The sequence below is a fragment of the Pseudophryne corroboree genome, chromosome 2 (genome assembly GCF_028390025.1).
Source record: "Pseudophryne corroboree isolate aPseCor3 chromosome 2, aPseCor3.hap2, whole genome shotgun sequence".
In the NCBI taxonomy this organism is placed as follows: domain Eukaryota; kingdom Metazoa; phylum Chordata; class Amphibia; order Anura; family Myobatrachidae; genus Pseudophryne; species Pseudophryne corroboree.
In genome coordinates this window covers 409,670,076-409,690,169 of record NC_086445.1, presented here as the reverse complement: position 1 = coordinate 409,690,169, position 20,094 = coordinate 409,670,076, and the positions used below count along the sequence as shown (strand labels likewise).

Here is a 20,094-nt window from a genome sequence, read left to right as displayed (position 1 = left end):
CTGATAGTGACAGTTCTGTACCATAAATCTGAGGTACCCTTGGTGAGAAGGGTAAATTTTGACATGAAGGTAAGCATCCTTGATGTCCCGAGACATCATGTAGTCCCCTTCTTCCAGGTTCGCAATCACTGCTCTGAGTGACTCAATCTTGAATTTGAACCTCTGTACGTAAGTGTTCAAAGATTTTAGATTTAGAATCGGTCTCACGAGCCGTCCGGCTTCGGTACCACAACAGTGTGGAATAATACCCCGTTCCCTGTTGCAGGAGGGGTATCTTGATTATCACCTGCTGGGAATACAGCTTGTGAATGGCTTCCAAAACTGTCTCCCTGTCAGAAGGAGACATCGGTAAAGCCGACTTTAGGAAACGGCGAGGGGGAGACGTCTCGAATTCTAATTTGTACCCCTGAGATATCACCTGAAGGATCCAGGGGTCTACTTGCGAGTGAGCCCACTGCGCGCTGAAATTCATTGAGACGGGCCCCCCACCGTGCCTGATTCTGCTTGTAAAGCCCCAGCGTATACTGAGGGCTTGGCAGAGGCGGGAGAGGGTTTCTGTTCCTGGGAACTGGCTGATTTCTGCAGCCTTTTTCCTCTCCCTCTGTCACGGGGCAGAAATGAGGAACCTTTTGCCCGCTTGTCCACGAAAAGACTGCGCCTGATAATACGGCGTCTTCTCATGTTGAGAGGCGACATGGGGTACAAACGTGGAATTCCCAGCTGTTGCCGTGGCCACGAGGTCTGAAAGACCGACCCAAATAACTCCTCCCTTAATAAAGCAATACTTCCAAATGCCGTTTGGAATACGCATCACCTGACCACTGACGTGTCCATAACCCTCTACTGGTAGAAATGGACAACGCGCTTAGACTTGATGCCAGTCGGCAAATATTCCGCTGTGCATCACGCATATATAAAAATGTATCTTTTAAATGCTCTATAGGCAAAAATATACTGTCCCTATCTAGGGTATCAATATTTTCAGTCAGGGAATCCGACCACGCCAACCCAGCACTGCACATCCAGGCTGAGGCGATTGCTGGTCGCAGTATAACACCAGTATGTGTGTAAATACCTTTTAGGATACCCTCCTGCTTTCTATCAGCAGGATCCTTAAGGGCGGCCATCTCAGGCGAAGGTAGAGCCCTTACAAGCGTGTGAGCGCTTTATCCCCCCTAGGGGGTGTTTCCCAACGCACCCTAACCTCTGGCGGGAAAGGATATAATGCCAATAACATTTTAGAAATTATCCGTTGTTATCGGGGCAAACCCACGCATCATCACACACCTCATTTAATTTCTCAGATTCAGGAAAACTACAGGTAGTTTTTCCTCACCGAACATAATACCCCTTTTTTGGTGGTACTCGTATTATCAGAAATGTGTAAAACATTTTTCATTGCCTCAATCATGTAACGTGTGGCCCTACTGGAAGTCACATTCGTCTCTTCACCGTCGACACTGGAGTCAGTATCCGTGTCGGCGTCTATATCTGCCATCTGAGGTAACGGGCGCTTTAGAGCCCCTGACGGCCTATGAGACGTCTGGACAGGCACAAGCTGAGTAGCCGGCTGTCTCATGTCAACCACTGTCTTTTATACAGAGCTGACACTGTCACGTAATTCCTTCCAACAGTTCATCCACTCAGGTGTCGACCCCCTAGGGGGTGACCTCACTATTACAGGCAATCTGCTCCGTCTCCACATCATTTTTCTCCTCATACATGTCGACACAAAAGTACCGACATACAGCACACACACAGGGAATGCTCTGATAGAGGACAGGACCCCACTAGCCCTTTGGGGAGACAGAGGGAGAGTTTGCCAGCACACACCAGAGCGCTATATATATACAGGGATAACCTTATATAAGTGTTTTTCCCCTTATAGCTGCTGTATAGTTAATACTGCGCCTAATTAGTGCCCCCCTCTCTTTTTTTAACCCTTTCTGTAGTGTAGTGACTGCAGGGGAGAGACAGGGAGCTTCCCTCCAACGGAGCTGTGAGGGAAAATGGCGCCAGTGTGCTGAGGAGATAGGCTCCGCCCCTTTTTCGCGGACTTTTCTCCTGCTTTTTTATGGATTCTGGCAGGGGTTAAATGCATCCATATAGCCCAGGAGCTATATGTGATGCATTTTTTTTGCCATCCAAGGTGTTTTTATTGCGTCTCAGGGCGCCCCCCCCCCCCCCCCAGCGCCCTGCACCCTCAGTGACCGAAGTGTGAAGTGTGCTGAGAGCAATGGCGCACAGCTGCAGTGCTGTGCGCTACCTTGTTGAAGACAGGACGTCTTCTGCCGCCGATTTTCCGGACCTCTTCTGCCTTCTGGCTCTGTAAGGGGGCCGGCGGCGCGGCTCTGGGACCCATCCAAGCTGGGCCTGTGATCGTCCCTCTGGAGCTAATGTCCAGTAGCCTAAGAAGCCCAATCCACTCTGCACGCAGGTGAGTTCGCTTCTTCTCCCCTTAGTCCCTCGATGCAGTGAGCCTGTTGCCAGCAGGTCTCACTGAAAATAAAAAACCTAATCTAAAACTTTCACTAAGAAGCTCAGGAGAGCCCCTAGTGTGCACCCTTCTCGTTCGGGCACAGAGATCTAACAGAGGCTTGGAGGAGGGTCATGGGGGGAGGAGCCAGTGCACACCAGATAGTCCTAAAGCTTTCTTTAGATGTGCCCAGTCTCCTGCGGAGCCGCTATTCCCCATGGTCCTTACGGAGTCCCCAGCATCCACTTAGGACGTTAGAGAAAAAAAGCTTTTTCTGGCTCTGCCAAACCTTACTGCCTCTTTATATATTTGACAATACAAATTCTGACATTTATAGAATGTGTTGTAGAATAACAACAGTGCTAAAGAAACAATAGGAGAACCTGTGACTGTTAAACGTAACTTTATGACAGATGTGTTGTATGTTGTATTAAGTGAACATGGATTAGATTGGTGCTGTTACGCCCCATAGCTACAGTAGAGATGCGGTTATGTGACCCTGCCGGTCACTAAACTGACGCCGGGATCCCGAATGGTGAACAGCCCGACGGTCGGCATGCCGACCAACAGGGACTATTTCCACTCGTAGAACCGAGTCCCCACAAGAGGCTTCGTTCCGCTCGCAAACCCCCCCCCCCCCCCCCCCACTTCCCTGCCAACAATCTAAAAGCTGAGATCCCGCCATTACTAGTATGGTGACTGGCGGTCTCCCAGCCGCCCGGTCACACAAACCCATCCCTTACAGTATTCTATTGTGCAAAAGAGGTGCATGTCGGAATTCTTTAAACACTTTCTACAGTTCCCCAAGTAGAACATGTTAAACAGAATTAAAGCAGAAAAACATGGTGAAATTAAGGCTGTCACAAATCGTTTTATTAGTCTTGTAACATTAAAGAATTATTCATCACTCTCCAACACTGCAAATTATGCCCTCTACATTTTCACTTCTGGTTCCATGTAAATACTATTAGTTTTAACTAATGCAGTTTTTCTCAAAATATAATACTATTTGAGCATCAAGCATGTCCTAAATAAATCATGACATAAAGGGTATGTCACTCAAGCTGTCTTTATTGCTTGTGTCAGATTGTACAATTTAACACTGGTATTTGTGTACCCACAGACTTTTTCCCATATAAGGTACTCCTGTAGGATTTCATCCATCTTCAAGGACAAGAAAAATAATCAGGGCTTATTGGTGGTAAAAAGGCTTTGCCTATGTATATTAGGGTTCCAGGTTTAGTGGGGCTCCCCAGTCTTCACTTAATAAAGCTCATCACAAGATGTTCTTTCTGCATTTGGCTACATAATGCAATATGAGGTACATGTAAGCAACAGGCCACATTCAGGAAGGAATGAACTGATGTACTGCACTTCATATTCTCGAAATGCAGATTAAAAGCAGTTACCCACATACTGTACAATAGGTGCATTATGCAGATGTGCTGTCAACTTGTTTGTTTTTTTACAGCTTATTAAATGCCCCTTAAAAAGACCCCACAAATCTCGTTGATGTGCTTTCCGTTATTACTGTTTAGTATGGTAAGATTTCATCGCACATTTTCCTGCACACCTCTATGTAGTGCAGGGAAAAATGATCGAATATGTTGGTTGCGGAGTGCCTGTTCCCAACCATTCCTGAGACACTCTGCACACATTGACAGGGATCGGATCACAGAGGCATGCTATTATTGCAGCTTTTGCACATTTCTCCAGTATGTGGGCATACATTATTACTAGAGAGCAGGTGGAAATAGGGTGGACCAGAGTGAGACTATTCCTACCTTATAGGACAATGATACATCTGTAAATGGCCATAAAGCAGACATACAGTATGTAGTACAGCTCAGTCTCCCCTGTCTTATTGGCATGTATAGGCTTGTGTCATATATAATAAGGAATTCAGCACCCATCTCATTAAAATACTGTTTTTTTAAATGTACAGTAATTAAATAACATCCACTTTAGCACAGTTTAAAGTGTACAGCAACGACTTGTGTGCTTACCCAATTTATAGTGGAGGTTACTGTATTTCTGACAGACTGTAATTGTTTCATCTATCAATGAACCCTTGTAACAAATCAATAATTTGTTGATCAATAATATGTTTTACAAAGAGCTTCAAAGTATACAGTACAGTATATGGTCACTGGATGTTTCCCATGCTGTGTCATAGTGATCTGTTTGCCAGGTCAGTTTGGGTTTATTCTGTAATAATCTTCCAACGAGAGGCTGTATACTCCCCCATAGCAGTCTGTAACATAGATATGCTCTGTGTTCATCTTCATTAGCAGGCAGTTGTAGATCTGGGACCATTTCCTCATACCAGGATGCCTGTGCGAGACACAAGAGAAAGCTGACCTTTTTCTTGTATTGGTTAGGTATGATATCCAAGGTTAAACATGTCACTTCCAAATACTGCAGCAATCACTTTTGGGTCACCCACTTAATTAATGCAATTTTTTTTTCTGCCTTGTATACTACTCTTAGGAGCCTCCCATATGCTTTAAACATTGCCCCAAAAATGGGCACAAACAAGTATGAGTTACTGATGTGCCCTCGTACACCTATCTGCCAAGTGGCGTCACTATGGGGATGCAAGCCGTTCCCAGGTGTCACCCGTTGAGAGGTGGCACTGCAGGGGCTGCTCTCCAGGGGGTAGCCTAGCATATCTTGGGGTCAGAACTTAAGGCCACACCCCTTCCCATGAAGCCACGCCCCTTCCCCTGAAGCCATGTCTTTTTTTTTACACAGGTGGTCATTCCGAGTTGTTCACTCGTTGCCGATTTTCGCTATGCTGCCATTTGTTGCTAAATGCGCATGCGCATGGTACGCAAAGCGCATGCGCTTAGTTATTTAACTAAAAACTTAGCTGTTTTGCTGTTGTCTGTGCGGCGCTTTTCAGTCACACTGCTCATCGGTAAATGATTGACAGGAAAGGGGCGTTTCTGGGTGGTAACTGAGCGTTTTCCGGGGGTGTGCTAAAAAACGCAGGCGTGCCAGGTAAAAATGCAGGAGTGGCTGGAGAAATGGGGCAGTGGCTGGCCGAACGCAGGGCGTGTTTGTGACGTCAAACCAGGAACTAAACGGACCGAGCTGATCGCAATCTAGGAGTAGGTCTGGAGCTACTCAGAAACTGCAAGAAAATATTTAGTAGCAATTCTGCTAATCTTTCGTTCGCTATTCTGCTAAGCTAAGATACACTCCCAGAGGGCGGCGGCCTAGCGTTTGCAATGCTGCTAAAAGCAGCTAGCGAGCGAACAACTCGGAATGAGGGCCACAGTGCGAACCTATTGCACGCACACCTGCAAACCGCACTGGGTGAGACCAAGGTAAATGACGCCCCTGTATACACCATATGGCGCAAGACTAAGACGCTCCGAGAGGCATAGCATACTGTCTTTTTCTTTTAATTTTGCATCTTATTTGCGTTGCATATGCAGCAAAAATAAGAATTTACTTACCGATAATTCTATTTCTCGGAGTCCGTAGTGGATGCTGGGGTTCCTGAAAGGACCATGGGGAATAGCGGCTCCGCAGGAGACAGGGCACAAAAAGTAAAGCTTTAGGATCAGGTGGTGTGCACTGGCTCCTCCCCCTATGACCCTCCTCCAAGCCAGTTAGGTACTGTGCCCGGACGAGCGTACACAATAAGGGAGGAATTTTGAATCCCGGGTAAGACTCATACCAGCCACACCAATCACACCGTACAACTTGTGATCTAAACCCAGTTAACAGTATGATAACAGCGGAGCCTCTGAAAAGATGGCTCACAACAATAATAACCCGATTTTTGTAACTATGTACAAGTATTGCAGATAATCCGCACTTGGGATGGGCGCCCAGCATCCACTACGGACTCCGAGAAATAGAATTATCGGTAAGTAAATTCTTATTTTCTCTATCGTCCTAGTGGATGCTGGGGTTCCTGAAAGGACCATGGGGATTATACCAAAGCTCCCAAACGGGCGGGAGAGTGCGGATGACTCTGCAGCACCGAATGAGAGAACTCCAGGTCCTCTTTTGCCAGGATATCAAATTTGTAGAATTTTACAAACGTGTTCTCCCCTGACCACGTAGCTGCTCGGCAGAGTTGTAATGCCGAGACCTCTCGGGCAGCCGCCCAATATGAGCCCACCTTCCTTGTGGAATGGGCCTTTACCGATTTAGACTGTGGCAGGCCTGCCTCAGAATGTGCAAGTTGAATTGTGTTACAAATCCAACGAGCAATCGACTGCTTAGAAGCAGGCGCACCCAACTTGTTGGGTGCATACAGTATAAACAGCGAGTCAGATTTTCTGACTCCAGCTGTCCTGGAATATATTTTCAGGGCCCTGACAACTTCTAGCAACTTGGAGTCCTCCAAGTCCCTAGTAGGTGCAAGGCACCACAATAAGCTGGTTCAGGTGAAACACTGACACCACCTTAGGGAGAGAACTGGGGACGAGTCCGCAGCTCTGCCCTGTCCGAATGGACAAACAGATATGGGCTTTTTTGAGAAAAAACCACCAATTTGACACTCGCCTGGTCCAGGCCAGGGCCAAGAGCATGGTCACTTTTTATGTGAGATGCTGCAAATCCACATATTTGACTGGTTTTAAACCAATGTGATTTGAGAAATCCCAGAACTACGTTGAGATCCCACAGTGCCACTGGAGGCACAAAAAAGGGGTTTGTATATGCAATACTCCCTTGACAAACTTCTGGACTTCAGGAACTGAAGCCAATTCTTTCTGGAAGAAAATTTACAGGGCCGAATTTGAACCTTAATGGACCCCAATTTGAGGCCCATAGACACTCCTGTTTGCAGGAAATGCAGGAAACGACCGAGTTGAAATTTCTTTGTGGGGCCTTCCTGGCCTCACACCACGCAACAAATTTTCGCCACACGTGGTGATAATGTTGTGCGGTCACCTCCTTTCTGGCTTTGACCAGGGTAGGAATGACCTCTTCCGGAATGCCTTTTTTCCCTTAGGATCCGGCTTTCCATCGCCATGCCGACAAACGCAGCTGCGGTAAGTCTTGGAACAGACATGGTACTTGCTGAAGCAAGTCCCTTCTTAGCGGCAGAGGCCATAAGACCTCTGTAAGCATCTCTTGAAGTTCCGGGTACCAAGTCCTTCTTGGCCAATCCGGAGCCATGAGTATAGTTCTTACTCCTCTACGTCTTATAATTCTCAGCACCTTAGGTATGAGAAGCAGAGGAGGGAACACATACACCGACTGGTACACCCACGGTGTTACCAGAACGTCCACATCTATTGCCTGAGGGTCCCTTGACCTGGCGCAATACCTGTCCCGTTTTTTGTTCAGACGGGACGCCATCATGTCCACCTTTGGTATTTCCCAACGGTTTACAATCATGTGGAAAAAACTTCTCAATGAAGTTTCCACTCTCCCGGGTGGAGGTCGTGCTGAGGAAGTCTGCTTCCCAGTTTCCATTCCCGGGATGAAAAACTGCTGACAGTGTTATCACATGATTTTCCGCCCAGCGAAAAGTCCTTGCAGTTTCTGCCATTGCCCTCCTGCTTCTTGTGTCGCCCTGTCTGTTTACGTGGGCGACTGCCGTGATGTTTTTCCCACTGGATCAATACCGGCTGACCTTGAAGCAGAGGTCTTGCTAAGCTTAGAGCATTATAAATTTACCCTTAGCTCCAGTATATTTATGTGGAGAAAAGTCTCCATACTTGATCACACTCCCTGGAAATTTTTCCCTTGTGTGACTGCTCCCCAGCCTCTCAGGCTGGGCTCCGTGGTTACCAGCATCCAATCCTGAATGCCGAATCTGCGGCCCTCTAGAAGATGAGCACTCTATAACCACCACAGGAGAGACACCCTTGTCCTTGGATATTGGGTTATCCGCTGATGCATCTGAAGATGCGATCCGGACCATTTGTCCAGCAGATCCCACTGAAAAGTTCTTACGTGAAATCTGCCGAATGGAATTGCTTCGTAGGAAGCCACCATTTTTACCAGGACCCTTGTGCAATGATGCACTGTTTTTAGGAGGTTCCTGACTTGCTCGGATAACTCCCTGGCTTTCTCTTCCGGGAGAAACACCTTTTTCTGGACTGTGTCCAGAATCATCCCTAGGCACAGCAGACGTGTCGTCGGGATCAGCTGCGATTTTGGAATATTTAGAATCCACCCGTGCTGATTGTAGCAGTATCCGAGATAGTGCTACTCCGACCTCCAACTGTTCCCTGGACTATGCCCCTATCAGGAGATCGTCCAAGTAAGGGATAATTAAGACGCCTTTTCTTCGAAGAAGAATCATCAATTCGGCCATTACCTTGGTAAAGACCCCGGGGTGCCGTGGACAATCCAAACGGCAGCGTCTGAAACTGATAGTGACAGTTCTGCACCACGAACCTGAGGTACCCTTAGTGAGAAGGGCAAATTTGGGACATAGAGGTAAGCATCCCTGATGTCCCGGGACACTATATAGTCCCCTTCTTCCTGGTTCGTTATCACTGCTCTGAGTGACTTCATCTTAATTTGAACCTTTGTAAGTGTTCAAAAAAAATTTTTTAGAATAAGTCTCACCTAGCCTTCTGGCTTCAGTACCACAATATAGTGTGGAATAATACCCCTTTTCTGTAGTAGGAGGGGTAATTTAATTGTCACCTGCTGGGAACACAGCTTGTGAATTTTTTTCCATACTACCTCCTTGTCGGAGGGAGACTTGGTAAAGCAGACTTCAGGAGCCTGCGAAGGGGAAACGTCTCGACATTCCCATCTGTACCCCCGGGATACTACTTGTAGGATCCAGGGGTCCTGTACGGTCTCAGCGCCATGCTGAGAACTTGTCAGACGCGGTGGAACGCTTCTGTTCCTGGGAATAGGCTGCCTGTTGCAGTCTTCTTCCCTTTCCTCTATCCCTGGGCAGATATGATCTTATAGGGACGAGAGGACTGAGGCTGAAAAGACGGTGTCTTTTTCTGCAGAGATGTGACTTAGGGTAAAAAACGGTGGATTTTCCAGCAGTTGCCGTGACCACCAGGTCCGATGGACCGACCCCAAACAAGTCCTCTTCCTTTATACGGCCATACTGTGCCGTTTGGAATCTGCATCACCTGACCACTGTCGTGTCCATAACATCTTCTGGCAGTTATGGACATCGCGTTTATTCATGATGCCAGAGTGCAAATATCCCTCTGTGCATCTCGCATATATAGAAATGCTCTATAGTCAATAAAATACTGTCCCTGTCAAGGGTATCAATATTTTTAGTCAGGGAATCCGACCAAGCCACCCTAGCTCTGCACATCCAGGCTGAGGCGATCGCTGGCCGCAGTATAACACCAGTATGTGTGTATATACTTTTTATTATATTTTCCAGCCTTGTCAGCTGGTCCTTGAGGACGGCCCTATCTATAGACGGTACCGCCACTTGTTTTGATAAGCGTGTGAGCGCCTTATCCACCTTAAGGGGTGTTTCCCAACGCGCCCTAACTTCTGGCGGGAAAGGGTATACCGCCCATAATTTTCTATCGGGGGGAACCCACGCATCATCACACACTTTATTTAATTTATCTGATTCAGGAAAAACTATGGTAGTTTTTTCACATCCCACATAATACCCTCTTTTGTGGTACTTGTAGTATCAGAAATACGTAACACCTCCTTCATTGCCTTTAACGTGTGGCCCTAATAAGGAATACGTTTGTTTATTCACCGTCGACACTGGATTCAGTGTCCCTGTCTGTGTCTGTGTCGACCGACTAAAGTAAACGGGCGTTTTAAAACCCTTGACGGTGTTTTTGAGACGTCTGGACCGTACTAATTGTTTGTCGGCCGTCTCATGTCGTCAACCGACCTTGCAGCGTGTTGACATTATCACGTAATTTCCTAAATAAGCCATCCATTCCGGTGTCGACTCCCTAGAGAGTGACATCACCATTACAGGCAATTGCTCCGCCTCCTCACCAACATCGTCCTCCTACCTGTCGACACACACGTACCGACACACAGCACACACACAGGGAATGCTCTGATAGAGGACAGGACCCACTAGCCCTTTGGAGAGACAGAGGGAGAGTTTGCCAGCACACACCAAAAACGCTATAATTATATAGGGACAACCTTATATAAGTGTTTTCCCTTATAGCATCTTAATATATATATAAGCATATCGCCAAATGAGTGCCCCCCCTCTCTGTTTTAACCCTGTTTCTGTAGTGCAGTGCAGGGGAGAGCCTGGGAGCCTTCCCTCCAGCCTTTCTGTGAGGGAAAATGGCGCTGTGTGCTGAGGAGATAGGCCCCGCCCCTTTTTCGGCGGCCTCGTCTCCCGCTCTTAACGGATTCTGGCAGGGGTTAAATATCTCCATATAGCCTCCGGAGGCTATATGTGAGGTATTTTTAGCCAAAATAGGTATTCATTTGCCTCCCAGGGCGCCCCCCTCCCAGCGCCCTGCACCCTCAGTGACTGCCGTGTGAAGTGTGCTGAGAGGAAAATGGCGCACAGCTGCAGTGCTGTGCGCTACCTTTAGAAGACTGAGGAGTCTTCTGCCGCCGATTCTGGACCTCTTCTTACTTCAGCATCTGCAAGGGGGCCGGCGGCAAGGCTCCGGTGACCATCCAGGCTGTACCTGTGATCGTCCCTCTGGAGCTGATGTCCAGTAGCCAAGAAGCCAATCCATCCTGCACGCAGGTGAGTTCACTTCTTCTCCCCTAAGTCCCTCGTTGCAGTGATCCTGTTGCCAGCAGGACTCACTGTAAAATAAAAAACCTAAGCTAAACTTTCCTAAGCAGCTCTTTAGGAGAGCCACCTAGATTGCACCCTTCTCGGCCGGGCACAAAATCTAACTGGCTTGGAGGAGGGTCATAGGGGGAGGAGCCAGTGCACACCACCTGATCCTAAAGCTTTACTTTTTGTGCCCTGTCTCCTGCGGAGCCGCTATTCCCCATGGTCCTTTCAGGAACCCCAGCATCCACTAGGACGATAGAGAAACATCACTAACAGTATAAAAGAGATGCTGGGCTGTGACTTAGCCATACAGGAATTACTTTTAAACACGTACAATCACAGATGATGCACCACAGAACTTGGAGTGAGAAAGGCCGCGGCCGCTGTATCGTTGCACTTTGTACACAGAGTCAGACTGATTCACACACAGATATACAAGAGTCACACACCAATCAGTGCAATCTAGCAGAGTAGTTTTGTTGCTCCTAGTTGTAATAATAAATAATGTGACTAAGAAAGAAGCTCGTGCTGCTTTGTTGCCCGGGACCTGGCACGTTGAGAAGGGCTATTTGCTGCCACAGTGTAAGAGGACAGAATCATATGCATTTGGGGTATTAAAGGGCTTTCCCATGTTGGCAAAGTTCAGTGTGGGCATGATCATGCAAATGTGTCCTATGCAGACCTGGGCACAATATGCCTTTGGAGGTATACCTTTTGCACCCAGTATAGGGCAGATGCAAGAGCATGCTAATGAAGATGTCTAGTAGCAAACCTGGCACAAATGGTACATATGCAGAGGCGGACATATCTAGAAATGCGTACAGCACTGTATATGGCTGAATATACGATTTTCTTTGCGTGCTTCATTTAAGCAATGTGCACCCAATTTACTTATCTGCATTGGCCCCAATATTTTCCGCCAGTACAATACTTTAGCAAATAATACAGGCTGCTGGAAACTGACACAATGTAATACAGAATAACAGAAATATTCCTTAAGCTGGGTACATACTGGAGCGATACGTTGTTTCCCGATGAATCGGAACAACGTATCAGACATATCGTTCAGTAATTGGGTATCAGTATTTATGCCCAATACAGGGGTGCCCGTGGTCGCTAGCGTCATCTCCCGGTTTGCCCTGCTGCACGGCCAACCTTGTGATAATGCTAGTGACCTAGTTCCATGGAGACATATCGTTCTGCCCTTCATACTTCATTTTAATGTGTACCCATTATCCGATATGTCAGCCCGTCGGGGAACAAATCGCTCAGTGTACACTCAGCATCACTTTGCTCTTTCAGATGTAAAAACATACTGCAAAACCTTGGCTGCATATCACATAGTACCTGGAAAACAGCGCTTTCTTCGCAAAATCTGCTCCCCCGGGCAGCACGTTTACCATCTGACCTGCCAGCGTTAGTGCTGCACATTGTGGATCTTGTGGGTCTGTTATACTCTTTCTGTAAAAAAACAAATAAAAAAATAAGAATTTACTTACCGATAATTCTATTTCTCATAGTCCGTAGTGGATGCTGGGGACTCCGTAAGGACCATGGGGAATAGTGGCTCCGCAGGAGACTGGGCACATCTAAAGAAAGCTTTAGGACTATCTGGTGTGCACTGGCTCCTCCCCCTATGACCCTCCTCCAAGCCTCAGTTAGGATACTGTGCCCGGACGAGCGTACACAATAAGGAAGGATTTTGAATCCCGGGTAAGACTCATACCAGCCACACCAATCACACCGTATAACCTGTGATCTGAACCCAGTTAACAGCATGATAACAGAGGAGCCTCTGAAAGATGGCTCACAACAATAATAACCCGATTTTTGTAACAATAACTATGTACAAGTATTGCAGACAATCCGCACTTGGGATGAAATAGAATTATCGGTAAGTAAATTCTTATTTTCTCTAACGTCCTAAGTGGATGCTGGGGACTCCGTAAGGACCATGGGGATTATACCAAAGCTCCCAAACGGGCGGGAGAGTGCGGATGACTCTGCAGCACCAAATGAGAGAACTCCAGGTCCTCCTCAGCCAGGATATCAATTTTGTAGAATTTTACAAACGTATTTGCTCCTGACCAAGTAGCTGCTCGGCAAAGTTGTAAAGCCGAGACCCCTCGGGCAGCCGCCCAAGATGAGCCCACCTTCCTTGTGGAGTGGGCATTTACAGATTTTTGGCTGTGGCAGGCCTGCCACAGAATGTGCAAGCTGAATTGTACTACAAATCCAACGAGCAATAGTCTGCTTAGAAGCAGGAGCACCCAGCTTGTTGGGTGCACACAGGATAAACAGCGAGTCAGATTTCCTGACTCCAGCCGTCCTGGAAACATATTTTCAGGGCACTGACAACGTCTAGCAACTTGGAGGCCTCCAAGTCCCTAGTAGCCGCAGGCACCACCAATAGGTTGGTTCAGGTGAGACGCTGAAACCACCTTGGGGAGAAACTGAGGACGAGTCCTCAATTCCGCCCTGTCCGAATGGAAAATCAGATAAGGGCTTTTTCAGGATAAAGCCGCCAATTCTGACACGCGCCTGGCCCAGGCCAGGGCCAACAGCATGACCACTTTCCATGTGAGATATTTTAACTCCACAGATTTAAGTGGTTCAAACCAATGTGACTTTTGGAACCCAAAACTACATTGAGATCCCAAGTGCCACTGGAGGCACAAAAGGAGGCTGTATATGCAGTACCCCTTTTACAAACGTCTGAACTTCAGGGACTGAAGCTAGTTCTTTTTGGAAGAAAATTGACAGGGCCGAAATTTGAACCTTAATGGACCCCAATTTCAGGCCCATAGACACTCCTGTTTGCAGGAAATGTAGGAATCGACCCAGTTGAATTTCCTCTGTCGGGCCTTACTGGCCTCGCACCACGCAACATATTTTCGCCAATTGCGGTGATAATGTTTTTGCGGTTACATCCTTCCTGGCTTTGATCAGGATAGGGATGACTTCATCCGGAATGCCTTTTTTCCTTCAGGATCCGGCGTTCAACCGCCATGCCGTCAAACGCAGAACCAGGTGCGATTTTGGAATATTGAGAATCCAATCGTGCTGCCGCAACACTACCTGAGATAGTGCTACACCGACCTCCAACTGTTTCCTGGATCTTACCCTTATCAGGGAATTGTCCAAGGAAGGGATAACTAAAATTCACTTCCTTCGAAGGAATATCATCATTTCGGCCATTACCTTGGTAAAGACCCGGGGTGCCGTGTACCATCCATACGGCAGCGTCTGAACTGATAGTGACAGTTCTGTACCATAAACCTGAGGTACCCTTGGTGAGAAGGGTAAATTTTGACATGAAGGTAAGCATCCTTGATGTCCCGAGACATCATGTAGTCCCCTTCTTCCAGGTTCGCAATCACTGCTCTGAGTGACTCAATCTTGAATTTGAACCTCTGTACGTAAGTGTTCAAAGATTTTAGATTTAGAATCGGTCTCACCGAGCCGTCCGGCTTCGGTACCACAACAGTGTGGAATAATACCCCGTTCCCTGTTGCAGGAGGGGTATCTTGATTATCACCTGCTGGGAATACAGCTTGTGAATGGCTTCCAAAACTGTCTCCCTGTCAGAAGGAGACATCGGTAAAGCCGACTTTAGGAAACGGCGAGGGGGAGACGTCTCGAATTCTAATTTGTACCCCTGAGATATCACCTGAAGGATCCAGGGGTCTACTTGCGAGTGAGCCCACTGCGCGCTGAAATTCATTGAGACGGGCCCCCCACCGTGCCTGATTCTGCTTGTAAAGCCCCAGCGTATACTGAGGGCTTGGCAGAGGCGGGAGAGGGTTTCTGTTCCTGGGAACTGGCTGATTTCTGCAGCCTTTTTCCTCTCCCTCTGTCACGGGGCAGAAATGAGGAACCTTTTGCCCGCTTGTCCACGAAAAGACTGCGCCTGATAATACGGCGTCTTCTCATGTTGAGAGGCGACCTGGGGTACAAACGTGGAATTCCCAGCTGTTGCCGTGGCCACCAGGTCTGAAAGACCGACCCCAAATAACTCCTCCCTTAATAAAGCAATACTTCCAAATGCCGTTTGGAATACGCATCACCTGACCACTGACGTGTCCATAACCCTCTACTGGTAGAAATGGACAACGCGCTTAGACTTGATGCCAGTCGGCAAATATTCCGCTGTGCATCACGCATATATAAAAATGCATCTTTTAAATGCTCTATAGGCAAAAATATACTGTCCCTATCTAGGGTATCAATATTTTCAGTCAGGGAATCCGACCACGCCAACCCAGCACTGCACATCCAGGCTGAGGCGATTGCTGGTCGCAGTATAACACCAGTATGTGTGTAAATACCTTTTAGGATACCCTCCTGCTTTCTATCAGCAGGATCCTTAAGGGCGGCCATCTCAGGCGAAGGTAGAGCCCTTACAAGCGTGTGAGCGCTTTATCCCCCCTAGGGGGTATTTCCCAACGCACCCTAACCTCTGGCGGGAAAGGATATAATGCCAATAACATTTTAGAAATTATCCGTTGTTATCGGGGCAAACCCACGCATCATCACACACCTCATTTAATTTCTCAGATTCAGGAAAACTACAGGTAGTTTTTCCTCACCGAACATAATACCCCTTTTTTGGTGGTACTCGTATTATCAGAAATGTGTAAAACATTTTTCATTGCCTCAATCATGTAACGTGTGGCCCTACTGGAAGTCACATTCGTCTCTTCACCGTCGACACTGGAGTCAGTATCCGTGTCGGCGTCTATATCTGCCATCTGAGGTAACGGGCGCTTTAGAGCCCCTGACGGCCTATGAGACGTCTGGACAGGCACAAGCTGAGTAGCCGGCTGTCTCATGTCAACCACTGTCTTTTATACAGAGCTGACACTGTCACGTAATTCCTTCCAACAGTTCATCCACTCAGGTGTCGACCCCCTAGGGGGTGACATCACTATTACAGGCAATCTGCTCCGTCTCCACATCATTTTTCTCCTCATACATGTCGACACAAAAGTACCGACATACAGCACACACACAGGGAATGCTCTGATAGAGGACAGGACCCCACTAGCCCTTTGGGGAGACAGAGGGAGAGTTTGCCAGCACACACCAGAGCGCTATATATATACAGGGATAACCTTATATAAGTGTTTTTCCCCTTATAGCTGCTGTATAGTTAATACTGCGCCTAATTAGTGCCCCCCTCTCTTTTTTTAACCATTTCTGTAGTGTAGTGACTGCAGGGGAGAGACAGGGAGCTTCCCTCCAACGGAGCTGTGAGGGAAAATGGCGCCAGTGTGCTTGGGACCCATCCAAGCTGGGCCTGTGATCGTCCCTCTGGAGCTAATGTCCAGTAGCCTAAGAAGCCCAATCCACTCTGCACGCAGGTGAGTTCGCTTCTTCTCCCCTTAGTCCCTCGATGCAGTGAGCCTGTTGCCAGCAGGTCTCACTGAAAATAAAAAACCTAATCTAAAACTTTCACTAAGAAGCTCAGGAGAGCCCCTAGTGTGCACCCTTCTCGTTCGGGCACAGAGATCTAACTGAGGCTTGGAGGAGGGTCATAGGGGGAGGAGCCAGTGCACACCAGATAGTCCTAAAGCTTTCTTTAGATGTGCCCAGTCTCCTGCGGAGCCGCTATTCCCCATGGTCCTTACGGAGTCCCCAGCATCCACTTAGGACGTTAGAGAAATATTGTTTTAAATCATCTTTCATTGCCTTCATTTAACACATACTGTAATACCCCTTTCAGATCACCAATGCCGGATCCCACCCGGGAATTGGAAACGGGTCCTTTCCCGGTGGGATCTGGCATTGGAGCCTCTGCGCTGGCTTTCCGACCCAGCAATAAACTGGGTCGGTTAGCCATAGCGGTGGGGGGCGGAGTCGGCAGCGGGGGAGGAGGCGGCGCTGGGAGATGAGCTCATCTCCGCTCCGCCTCTCCCCATGTAGTAAACAGGTCCAATCCGCTAACGCTGCCACTGACCCAGGATTCAACCCTGGAATAACCCTTCTTATTACCCGGGTTGAATAACCCGGAAATTCTCATGGGGCCCTTTCACATCGCACACTGACACGTGTCGACCCGGCAATATGCCAGGTCAATACCGGGTTATTTTTGCGATGTGAAAGGGGTATAAGTGTGTTAGTTTTCTGCACAATTGCATTTACATGGTCTGTAGTGTTTCACCGTACGCCAGTGTTTTGAGCTGCATGTAGCTTATACTTATGGAATCTTGAACTTTGAGAGGTGAATTAAGGATTGCCAGCAAGCAAGTGTAGTATAGTAAGGTTGTGAAAACTCTAAGTATGGGCGTGAGACTACTGGAGAGACACAGGGGGAGGGCACAATAATCTTTATGAAGACATTTCTGTAAAAACCCGTATTACTTCTGTTGTATGATTACATTGGTTATATTCTTAAGTAAAACGATGTCTTCTGAACCATCTGTTTGCCTACATGAATAGTGAATACAGGCTGAAGTAATCATCTGCCCAGGGAAGGTTCCCCATTGAGGAGAAACCACCATTTAGGTGGGCCCAAATATTTCTATTGTCAACCCTGCTGCTGTCCATGAACGGGTTTGCTTATCTCCAGCCTCAGCGGCAGCAGCAACCACGTCACTGCTGCTGGGAGAGCTACTGCTGGCGGCAGCAGGAGGAAGGAAGCACACACACAGCAGGGGATGGTGCTGACAAGAGGCTTAGGGGTCTATGTACTAAGCCTTGGATAGAGATAAAGTGGACGGAGATAAAGTACCAACCAGCTCCTAACTGCCATTTTTCAAACATAGCCTATAGCATGACAGTTAGTAACTGATTGGCTGGTACTTAACCTCCGCCCACTTTATCTATCTCCAAGGCTTAGTACATAGACCCCACAGACACTCTGAATCCGGTCCTAGTTGCATGTAAAAGATGCAGGTGTCGTATGGTGCCACAATAATGTGATTTGCGGCATTGAGTAGCAATGGGATGAGGCCATGATGGCGCAATTTGCAGCTGTCTATGAATAAAGCAATGGATTGCTTTGGCAAGGTGGAACTCAGGAGAGACTCATGACTCAGGAGAGAACCATACCCATTCTTCAATTAAAAAGGAGTTCAGGGCAGTGACGTGTGGTGAGGTGAATGGCTGGGGAGGCACATAGGGATGAGTCTGAATTCTGGGAGCCTGTCTCACCCCCTTCTCACTGTAATGCTCCCCTCACTACACAAAGCAGGCCCTGAAATCAGGATTTTGGTACTTACCGATAAATCCCTTTCTCCGATTCCACAGGGGCCACTGGAGTGTAGTTACAATGGGGAGATAGTAGGTGGTATTGGTAGCTGGCACTTTAAAAATTCTCACACTGTGGCTAGCTCCTCCCCTACTATCTCCCCTCCAAGCCAGTCTACGTTAAACTGTGCCCGAGGAGAGCTGTAATAAACAAACCGTAAGGTAGAGGAGGTTAGCGACGCCCTGTAAACCAGGCGAACACAAACTAAACCTGGAACAGAACCTGACAAAAACCAGGCTAGCCTGAACCCAACAAGCAGTCATATGGTGATCTGCAATCGTTAATCAAACAAAAATCAGGAGAAACAGCGCTGGGCGGGCGTCCAGTGGCCCCTGTGGAATCGGAGAAAGGGATTTATCGGTAAGTACCAAAATCCTGATTTCTCCTTCATCCACTAGGGGCCACTGGAGTGTAGTTACAATGGGGACGTCCCAGAGCTCCCAAAAAACGGGTGGGAAAGCGCTGAGAGTCCTGTAAAAACTGCTCGGCCAAACAGTGATGCAGAGGCCGTAAAAGTGTCAAACTTGTAGAATTTGACAAAACGAATGTCGGTTTGACCAAGTAGCCGCCCGACAAAATATTCATGGAGACCCCGCGGGCGGCTGCCCACGAAGGTCTTACAATGCGCGTAAAGCGCGCTGAAATGGAAAACGGAGGCTCCCTAGTAACCGCCAAGAAGACTGTCTGATGATCAGATGTATCCAACTGTCCAGCATATGCTGGGACCCCGGCTATTTAGTACGGGAGCATCGTCCAGAGCAAAGAAGAAAAACACTTCATCGAATAGCCTGAGACCTCTGTAGAGAGAGTTGACGAGCCCTGACAACATTCAGAGAGGATTGAAAACCACTAGTGTCAGATTTATATGAAAAATGGACATCCCCTCTGGAAGAAACGACCGCTGAGGCCGAAGCACAGCCCGGGGAGTTGCCAATAGAGTACTCCCTGAACAAGAGGCCGAACTTACGGCCGCTAGGCTAATATCATTTGGAAGAAAAGCGAAAAAGGCAGAGACCTAAAATTCCGGTCAGTGTGGTTTGAAGCGCAGCGGAGCAAAAAACCTCCCAGAGAAACCAAAGATGAATGGTAACTGGAAGAAGGGGGAAAAACCCCTTTTATCTTCATTATGTCCCATAAAGTTTTCCCAAAGTGGCAAAAGCGAGAAGAGGTAATAGACTTCTGAAATCGGAGCCCAGTAGCCCTAACCGAACTAGGGAACTCCTCCCTTCTGAGGTCTCGTGAACAGTCACACGGGTAACCGAAACCAGTGTAAAATTGAACAAGGAGAAAAAAGGAGCCTGTTGAAGTAGACAGTCCAGTCGAGGTAGGAGCCAAGGCTCCTCTACTGACAACAGGCGTATCTGTATCTTCAAGTCATGCGTGGCCCAACCAGCGCCACCGAGAGGACTAGCACGCATAATCCCCTCCTGTGTTACTGAACATGAAGTAGAAAAAGAAAAGGAGGCAGGATAGAATAACCAGAAAACTCCCCGGAGCCCTGAGGGCCTCCACGGCTACTGCCGTCCGATAGTAATAAAGGGTTAAAGAGTCAGTCAGAACGCCCTGAGGTCGATCCGAAATCTCCGCCCACAGCGGACCAGCTGACAAAACTCCGGGGCATGTTCCCTCACCCAGGAGTCTGACCTGGTGGCTTGATCTGGAAACAAGATTGTTGTC

General features: G+C 47.8%; 1 protein-coding gene across 1 annotated transcript in view; it reads right to left on the bottom strand.

Annotated features, from left to right (window-relative positions):
• Nucleotides 1–3,327: 3,327 nt before the first annotated feature.
• The window catches only part of CREG2 (cellular repressor of E1A stimulated genes 2), a 59,588-nt gene continuing 42,821 nt past the window's right edge, over nucleotides 3,328–20,094 (bottom strand). Inside the window, exons 3-4 of the mRNA XM_063953444.1 lie at nucleotides 12,513–12,626; nucleotides 3,328–4,810 (exon numbers count right to left, since the gene is read on the bottom strand). Of these exons, the coding sequence (XP_063809514.1) occupies nucleotides 4,669–4,810; nucleotides 12,513–12,626 (256 nt within the window). The 3' untranslated portion in view covers nucleotides 3,328–4,668. The remainder of the gene's footprint in view (nucleotides 4,811–12,512; nucleotides 12,627–20,094) is intronic.